This window comes from Myxine glutinosa, chromosome 12 (assembly GCF_964187855.1).
Source record: "Myxine glutinosa chromosome 12, kmMyxGlut1.1, whole genome shotgun sequence".
NCBI classification, from domain to species: Eukaryota; Metazoa; Chordata; class Myxini; order Myxiniformes; family Myxinidae; genus Myxine; species Myxine glutinosa.
The window spans coordinates 62,853,865-62,863,766 of record NC_136272.1 but is presented as its reverse complement, the minus strand read 5'-3'; the positions used below and the strand labels follow the sequence as shown (position 1 = coordinate 62,863,766).

General features: G+C 41.3%; 1 protein-coding gene across 4 annotated transcripts in view; it reads left to right on the top strand.

The window, feature by feature from the left end:
* Nucleotides 1-217: 217 nt before the first annotated feature.
* Nucleotides 218-9,902, top strand: part of FIBP (FGF1 intracellular binding protein) — a 32,725-nt gene continuing 23,040 nt past the window's right edge. For 2 of the 4 annotated variants that reach the window (XR_010986538.2, XM_068131814.2), the window contains exons 1-3: nucleotides 226-528; nucleotides 2,951-2,986; nucleotides 9,416-9,605. Coding sequence is in view for 2 of the 4 variants with exons in the window: in XM_068131814.2 (XP_067987915.1) it covers nucleotides 444-528; nucleotides 2,951-2,986; nucleotides 9,416-9,605 (311 nt within the window). In the remaining 2 variants the exon portion in view is untranslated. Of the gene's footprint in view, nucleotides 529-2,950; nucleotides 2,987-9,415; nucleotides 9,606-9,902 lie in introns of all 4 variants that reach the window. The other 2 variants (XR_013621120.1, XM_068131815.2) reach the window with 1 other exon arrangement.

The window sequence follows — 9,902 nt, the reverse complement described above, 5'->3', positions numbered from 1 at the left end:
GGGTGACAAGATGGCCGCCGCTCGGCAAGCAGCTTCTCAATTCGGGGGTCATAAAATGGCCTCGGCTTCGCAATCGGTCGACCAATCAATGTAGAGATTCCCACCCAGAAATTGTGATTTTTACAAAACATCAGTTACATCGAAACCGTTTACCCAACATCAGTCGTTTTCTCTCCTTTTAAATTTTAATTGTTTTCACGTGAAAAGACTAAAGAGTGACGTGTCACGTGTCCATCCGGAAGTAAAATGTCGGTGGGGTCATTGTGGTTTGGACTGGGTGTTCTCATCGTTTACATTGTCATTTTCGCACTGGTTTCGTCATCGATGTTTATCAAATAAAGCAATAAATGTTTGTCGATGATCAGAGCAGGACAAAAAAATCCTTCTAAGCGGATTGTGAATGTGTTTCTGCTCTCGTTGGAAGTCATTTTGTGAACGTCGTCATGAGTCTGGAAATGGACGTGTTTGTGGGGAACACGACCTTGATTGATGAAGAGGTATACCAGCTGTGGTTGGACGGATACTCCGGTACGTCTCTCCTTCCACTACTCCGACAACGTTTTGTCTTTCGCGTGTCTTAAGCTCGCTTTGTCCGGCGTACACAAAGGATCGTGCTGGTGCCATTGTCTTCATTGATTTGTCTCATTTGGGTTCAAAGTTCGAACATAACTGGAAAGGTGGTGCTGCATCTCGGAGCACGTACTTCTGATGACGACAGAAAAGCCGGCCGTCCCGTCCCCGTTTACGTTGTGGACGTTGGAGATCCTCCGGTGTCTCGAGAGATAGGCCATTGTGTGCCGCTACCCTGTTGGAACTACCTGCTTGTGGTTGTTGAAGGAGGTGTAACTGCAAATTACAATAAGTTTATGGGATGAGTATAATATTACAAAGCCTAAGTAAACTGATGGATTATAGTAACTAGCAACGGTACCCGCCCTATGGGCGGGGCTTCAATTGGGAGGCCCCAATGAAAAGGCAAAATATCAGAAAGTGAAGGTTTTAAATTTTATTTTAAACGATTTATTTAAACATCCGTTAAATCACATCACACGCAAATCATCAAAATCAAAACAGTATCTTTAGAATTTAAATAAAAGCCACATCACTGTTCATATCGGTAAATATTATTCCATCGTGTTTCAAATTGTGATCGATACGCTATGATCGTGATGATCGTGATCATGAATCGTGATCGATAATCGTGTCCACAATCGCTATGTCGTATGTACTCCCGATACGGGTACCAAATTCCCGATACGTGTAACTGTACCAAATCAACAGTTTTGTTGAGCCAACCCCGTCAACAATCAAAATCAACGGAACAAGGATTTTCAACGTCAATCAACGTCAATCAACAATCAACGTCAATCAAAATCAACAAAAGGCTTTTGAGCCGATAGGTGTTATGGCCTTGGCAATATCGATGGAGACAGCGATCTGTTGGCGTATTCACCGCCCACATAGCTATGTGGAATTCTCTCATGTAGAGATTAAACGTTACGGCTGTTACGGCCTTGGCAAGGTCGATGGAGACAGCGTTTATTATACTTTTAATGAAGGACTGTCTCAAGCCCCAGTCCCCATCACGGATGGGGCTCAGCGGTTTACTCGAGCCTGACGGCGAAGGGCAAGGTACAAGCTGGCCCGTCCAGTGTAGCGCGCCTGCGGTCCCGGACATCGAAGGGCATTAAACGTTCATTAAAGGATTACAAAAGGAAAAACATTACGAAATTACGTTCACACCGTGACGTCAAACACTACCGTGAACACATACATTGTCACAATGAGAACATCGTCACAATGAACGTTATGCGAACGTGAATGTTATGCGGGAGTCCAAACCTGAGAATGCTGGAGACCAAAGCTGAAATTGGGAAAACTAAATAGCCTATTTTACTCCTGGAGATCCCAGGATTACCCACCCAAAATATCTTTGCGATCGGTTCAGCAATTTTTACGGTACCTTCAAACAGACGGACGGACATTTGGTGAATTATAGTAAGATGGGGGTGTGAATAAAGTGCAGGCACGTTGGGCCAAATATTCTCCTGTGTCTAAGTTTCTTTGCAGACCTTTGTCTGATGGACACTGGTTAACAAGACCAATAGTCTAACAGCGGCGTAGCTGGGCTTGGTTGATACTTTATTGAAGAGTGTGATCTGGGTGGGGATACCTGGTAGCAAATAATGTAGTTATTAATTTTTTTTGACTTCAGGCATGGACGACAGGTTCGTGAATGGCTTGGGTAAAAAGAAAAACGGCGAATGGCAAATGATGAACCAATAAATTCCACATTCCTGTGCCACGTTCAATCGAACGTCAGACATTGACAGCAGCTTTGTGAAGGATTTGGACAATAAACGTACCCAGTCTGAATCTGTATTATAAAACAGGAGTGTCTGTCTGTCTGTCTGTCTGTCCATCCCCAAACTACTCCCTCAGTTTTGGGGCTAGCCCCACCAAACCTCCTGTGGAATGTTTAGTGGTCCCAGCGGATGTTATAAGGTAGGAAGGAGGTTTCAAAAATTCCTCAATAAAATTATGATTTTGAAATTAACTCAATACGAACCAGCCACAAATTCGGAAGTGGATAGATGACGATAATTAGCTGGTGTGATAATATCCCAATACAATTGTCATTTAAAACTATTTTGTTAAAGTATCAATTTATGATTGGAATGACGTTTGGAATTGAGTGAATACAATTACGATTTTGAAATCGTAATTGTATTCACCCTACCGTATACGGAACTACTTCACATCCGGATTTAAATATTAGTTTATGTCCCGAATGTTGGTAAAAGTTTATTTTTTATATTAATGCTATTTAATTTTTGATTGGAGTTATGCTGTTTGGAATGAAAAAAGGGATATTGAGTTCAAATGATTGACGAAATGACGTGAGGGTTTCTACTTTCTAACCGTGACATTCGTGGATCGCCATATGCAGATTCGCCATTGACTGGGTATGGAACCATTCAAACAGGTACGTTTTTCATGGAAGTCCTTCACAAACCTGCTGTCCATGCTTGATGTTCGACTACAGGTGACACAGGAATGTGGAATTTATTGGTTCCATGGTTTCCCATTTGTCGTTTTTTTTTTTTACCTAAGTCTTTCACTAATCTGCTGTCCATGTCTGATGTGCGACTGAAGGTGCTACACTGCTACAGGAATGTGGAATTTATTGGCTTCATGCTTTAGCATTCACCGTTTCTGTATTGTCTTTTCTTATGGCCTCCTCACTAGTGTGTGTGTGTGTATATATATATACTAGCTGAGGTACCCGGCTTCGCCCGGGTTGAATAAGAATAATACAAATATATGATGAAAAGAACATGTATATTTTAGAGCAATATCACAGTACATTTCCTACATGACGTTTTTTCAATTTTCAATTTCTCAGAACCTCTGGGTATACAACATTTCTGGTTTTCTTACTTGGTGCCAAGACATAAAGATTGCTTGGTTTTCCAACCCTTGAGCAGCCCACGTACAGCTGGCCATGGGCAAACACTTGTTCTGTGAAGTTCAGGCCTACAACCTTCATTGATTGCCCCTGCGCCCTGTTGATGGACATAGCAAAACATAGCCTGATGGGGAACTGAATCCTCTTGAAGGAGAATGGAAGGTCAGGTGGAATAAGTGGTATCCTTGGAATGAATACTTTCTCTCCTCTGTATTGTCCTGAGAGGATGGTTGCCTCTAGGACATGCGGCATCATTTGCTGGATTGTCAATCGTGTTCCATTACACAGCTTTGGTGGATCAAGATTCCTTAGAAGCATGATTGGTGCTCCCACCTTGAGAATCAACCTGTGTGTTGGGAGTCCTTGAGGCTGAAGACTGTTGAGAAACTCAGTTGGGAAGTTTACTGCCTGATCTTCATCTGTCACTTTGTCAATTTCTCATTTTCACCTTTAGACCTCAAAAATAATTGGTGGTTGAATTAGGTGACCCGATATGCAAATCCTATCCAAGTTTCGAGTCAATTGGATGAAAATGTAGGATTTTAAAAACTTCACCTTAAGTTGTTGACCTTTGGCCTATGTTTACTTTTTGGCCTAGGCTGACCTCAAAAAGAATTGGTGGTTCAATTTCAGTGACGTGATATGCAAATCCTCTTCACATTTCAAGTCAATCAGATGAAAGTTGAGGATTTTAGAAATTTGAAATTGTTGTTGACTTTTGGCCTATGTTGCTCTTTTGGCCTATGGTGATCTCAAAAATAGTTGTTGGTTGAATGCAGTTTGCTGATACGTAAATCCCATTCAAATTTCAAGTGAATCGGATGAAAATTGAAGATTTTAGAAACTTAAAAAAAAGGTGGTTGACCTTTGGCCTACGTTGACCTTTTGGCCTACGCCGACCTCAAAAATAGTTGGTGGTTTAATTCAGTAAGCCGATATGTAAATCCTATTCAAAGTTCAAGTCAATAGGATGAAAATTAAGGATTTTAGAAATGAGGTTGACGACTGTTGAGAAACTCAGTTGGGAGGTTTACTGCCTGATCTTCATGTCACTTTGTCAAGAGAATCATAATTTCTTTCATGACCGGGCAGCGAACGTCATTATGTGCGACATTACGTCACTCCTACGGACGTGAAAACATTTGTTTTCCTTAAAAATATATTTAAAATAAATAAAATAGTACATAAATTAACAATAAAAGAAGCTAAAAAACAATTTAAAATACAATAAAAAGCACATTAAAAATATATAAATATGTACGTACAGTATACTGTACGTACGCGCACTGCTGATTCTCATTCAAAACAGGCGACGTACAGTATTCCTTTACTGTGTCTGTGTTAGCCATGGGTCCGAAGAAGGATAATGCTAGTGTTTCCAAGCGTAATGTGGTTACGATGGACGATAAGGTAAATCTGATTAAAAGGTATGGAAAAGGTGGAAAAGTGTCGGTGATAGCGCATAGACCTTATCGCGAATCGGAACCGCAATGCGTCATGGGATCGGAAAGGGGCAATAGCGCCGCCACAAACTACACCATGGAATTGCAGCTGGCGCGGTTTTTTCAACCATTGATATTAAAATACAGAGTAGCCTATAACCACCGGAATTTTATGCTGATTCCGAATCTGTGTCTAAAACTTTTCTCCGATGTGTAGTTCTTGAGTTATAAGCGGACATCCAGACAGACAGACAGACACTCCTTTATATATAGAGATCTTCAGTCAATGGGGAATCCGTGAATGTTAGGGATGGAAATTCTTACGTCATTTCCTCATTCTGCTTTAAACTCAATATCTCTATATTTACATTCCAAACAGCATCATTCATCATCATTCCAAGCACAAATTAATACTACTAGCAACGTTACCTGCCCTACGGGCGGGGCTTCAATTGGGAAGCCCAAATGAAAAGGCAAAATATCAGAAATTGAGGGTTTTAAAAATTTTAAACGATTTATCTAAACATCCGTTAAATCATATCACACGTAAATCATCAAAATCTAAACAGTATTTGTAGACAAATCGTTTGGGCAATGGGGTCTCCAATATTCGATGTGTTCACGGTTTGAATTACGTAATGTTTGTGACGATGTTTATGTTGTGACGATGTTTGTGTTCACGGTCACGTTTGATGTGACGGTGTGAACGTAATTTCGTAATGTTTTTCGTTTTTATTTTCGTAATCGTTTAATGTACGTTTAATGTTTAATGAACGTGTTTAATGTTTAATGAACGTTTAATGAGCGTAAGAATAATGTTTAATGATCATTAAATGAATGAATGAATGTAATGAATAATGCCATGGCGTCGCGTTGGCAGCAGTGACAATATAAAAATGTTTGCCAAGAACTTCAAAGAGAGAAAGGGAACTTTTATCAGCAGTGTCGTCTATCCTGAAATTCTAAGATGAAGAAGAGGTACAAAATCATTCCATTTGTTTTCCTAAAGAAAACCGTACAGTTGATATCACGATTTGAAACACGATGGAAGAATATTTACCGATATAAACAGTGATATGGTTTTTTTTAAAAATTGAAATTCTAAAAATACTGTTCAGATTTTGATGATTTGCGTGTGATATTTAATGGATGTTATATCAATCGCGCCTCCCAATTGAAGCTCGGCCCTTAGGGTGGGGACCATTGCTAGTAATATATAATGGCGATACAACAATTTTTACTGCTTTGCTTTGAAGAACGGGATTGAAGGAGGAGGAGCGTGTTAATATGTCTGGTTGAAGGCTTTGGGTGGTGAGGGGCTTTGAAGCCAGATTTTAATCTTACAGCTGCCATGTTGGTGCTCGCCGTCACTGCGATGCGAAGCAAAAGACGCCTCAGAGCTGTCACATTCACAATCGCTATGTCGTATGTACTCCCTATACATGTTTTCTTCATTGTAAAAACTACCAAGTCAACAGTTAAAAGGATTTTGAGCCGATCGGTGTTTTGGCCTTGGCAAGATCGATGGAGACAGCAATCTGTTAGTTTATCCGATTCGATTTGATTCGATTTGATTCGGTTGTTGGAGTCTGATCAGTGCAGCCGTTTGTGCTGCACCAGGGCAAATAACGTTATGCGGGAGTCCAAACCTGAAAATGCTGGAGGCCAAAGCTGAAATTGGAAAAACAATATAGCCTATTTTACTCCAGGAGATCCCAGGATTACCCACCCAAAATATCGTTGCGATCGGTTCAGCCGTTTTTGCGGTACCTTCGGACGGACGGACAGACAGACGGACGGACATTTGGTGAATTATAGTAAGATAGCATTAATATATCAAAATATAATGTGAAATCACGATTGTATTGAGATATAATCAAATCGGAGAACCGTCGTTATCTGTTCACTTCCGGATTCGGAAGCAAGATCTGTGCCATTCAAATTTCAAAATCATATTTGTATTGAGGCATTTCTGAAACCTCCCACCTACCTTATGACACCAGCTGGGACCACAAAACGTTCCACAGAAGGTTAGTATTGTTACGGCCCGAGGTTCGGGTCTACGACGAGGGGGTTAGCCTCTGTTCCTTCCCAAACTTATTGGACCTGAGGCTGCCGCACACGAATAACTTCATACTTTGGCAGGTTGCAAACCAGCAATTATGAACGCCAATTGGTCCGTCACGCGATAGCAGGGTCCAATCGTCTAACACCACTTACCTGTACCACGTGACGGTTTCAATCGGGGTACGTACCCTCCGGCGGTGTACCACTTTATTTTGTTCCTGGATTGAAATTTAGAGCAACCGTTGGTACTCACCGAGCTGACAATTTTGTTATGGCCGATCGCTGCTCTGAGTGCAAGCAATGGCGGACCAATGAAAGAAAAGACATTCACGGACAGAGAGAAAAGGAAACTTTTAACGATTCGATTTATTTTCAAATATGTACAGTGCAACTTATCGGTAGGAAAGAAGAGAGGCAGAAACTTAGCTTAATCTATGCCTTACGACGATCACTACAAAGAAGCACAACAAGGGCACCCAGCACACATTCACGGGGGAGTGGGAGGGGGAAAAGAACGTTGTGATCCTGTCAGCAAAATGGTTACGATGTTGCCAGGACCTAGTTGTCTTGATTCACCAATGAGCACCATGCCGGCGAAGGCCAGGCCCAGCACGAGCACGAAGAGGCGGTCAACAGCACGAACACTGGCAGGCAAGCAGGCACGTGCAGAGAGAGTCCAAGTCATGCACACGTGCAGAGTGCAAAGAGTCTGATGAACACATGCAGAGGCCTGAGAGAGAGTGCCATGCACACGTGCAGTGAGAAGGAGCAGAGAGAGACTGGCCAAGAGGTAGAATCATGCAGAGAGAACAAAGTCCAAGGCCTTTCTATCCAAGGCAGAGAGAGCAAAGTCTATAAAAGCAGGGTTACCAATTTGTTCTAGCAGGGTTATCCAATTTGTTCTAGCAGGGTTAATCAATTCGTTCTAGCAGGGTTAACCAATTCGTTCTAGCAGGGTTAACCAATTCGTTCTAGCAGTGTTAACCAATTCGTTCTAGCAGGGTTAACCAATTCGATCTAGCAGGGTTAACCAATTTGCTCTAGCAGGGTTAACCAATTCATTCTGGCAGGGTCTACAAACATTAGCTTATGATCGAGGAACTTGTTTCCAATTATTGTTAGGGTTCTTTGTTGGGGTCCAACATGAAAGCCCACAGAATCTTGTTTCTCACAGTCTGAGAGTCCTTTAGGTGCTTTTTTTGCAAACTCCAAGCGGGCTTTCATGTGTCTTTCACTGAGGAGAGGCTTCCGTCTGGCCACTCTGCCATAAAGCCCAGATCGGTGGAGTGTTGCAGTGATGGTTGTCCTTCTGGAAGTTTCTCCCATCTCCCCACAGGATCTCTGGAGCTCAGCCAGAGTGACCATCGGGTTCTTGGTCACCTCTCTTACCACAGGCCCTTCTCCCCCGATTGCTCAGTTTGGCCGGGCTGCCAGCTCTAGGAAGAGTCCTGGTTGTTCCAAACTTCTTCCATTTAAGAATTATGGAGGCCACTGTGCTCTTGGGAACCTTCAATGCAGCAGAGAATTTTTTGTAGGCTTCCCCAGATCTGTGCCTCGCCACCATCCTGTCTCTGAGCTCTGCAGGCAGTTCCTTCGACCTCACGGCTTGGTTTTTGCTCTGATATGCATTGTCAGCTGTGAGACCTTATATAGACAGGTGTGTGCCTTTGTAAATCATGTCCAATCGATTGAATTTACCACAGGTGGACTCCAATCAAGGTGTAGAAACGTCTCAAAGATGATCAAGACAAATGGGAGGCACCTGAGCTAAATTTCAAGTGTCACAGCAAAGGGTCTGAATACTTATGTAAATGTGATATTTCAGTTTTTTCTTTTTAATAAATTTGCAAAACTTTCTAAAATCCTGTTTTCTCTTTGTCATTTTGGGGTATCGAGTGTAGATTGATGAGGGAAAAAATGAATTTAAACGGTTTCAGCAAAAGGCTGCAACATAACAAAATGTGAAAAAAGTGAAGGGGTCTGAATACTTTCTGAATGCACTGTATTTGAACATTGTAGAACACAAATTGCCTTTTGGCACTTTCAAAACCCTTTCCGTTTAGCTGTACTTGGACACAATATTACGGCATTTTATGTCATCACGACCAATCAAATTTGCCGCTCGTAGACCCCGCCCACGCCCTTGTTTGTAGTTGAGTGGAGAGTCAAACCTGGATTACACCTGTGAAGCCCTTCATGCCTCTCGGTTTTGTGGGTAATGTAATCTCTTCAAATTGATATTTTATCATTCTAGAACAGACAACATTGAACTTTGAACTTTGGTCTAGGTGAGTCCCATGGGTCCAGATAAGAACCGTGTAACTGCTTTAAGGATCATTTGATGAAAAGTAAAACTATGTTGAATATACCTGTCTCCCTAAGTTTTGCCTTTGCACTTCTGTCTTCCTGACTCAAATCCTCAAACTACCTGCTCTAGTGGACAACGCGGTAGCAAAGCGGGAGCAAGGTGGTGTGACAGGTGGCTTCGTAGATCTTCTTCTGAGTGACACGATGGACCAATACCGCGTGTTCTATCGTTTGGAACGCCTCCTCCAGAGCCCGGACAAGCTTTCCAACCAACTTCTTTTCCAGATCCCACCGAGCATGCAGTCTGTGCTGTTTGAGAGGTAAGTGTGCGTGAAAAAAAAAAACTTTTAGTAAATGCACTTTCAAATTTGTATATATAAAAAAACTTTTAGTAAATGCATTCTCAAATTTGTATATGAAAAAACAAACTTTTAGTAAATGCACTTTCAAATTTGTATATATATAAAAACTTTTAGTAAACGCACTTTCAAATTTGTATTTATAAAAAAACTTTAAGTAAATGCACTTTTAAATTTGTGTATAAAAAAAACTTTTAGTAAATGCACTTTAAAATTTGTATATATATATAAAAAAAACTTAGTAAATGCATTTTCAAA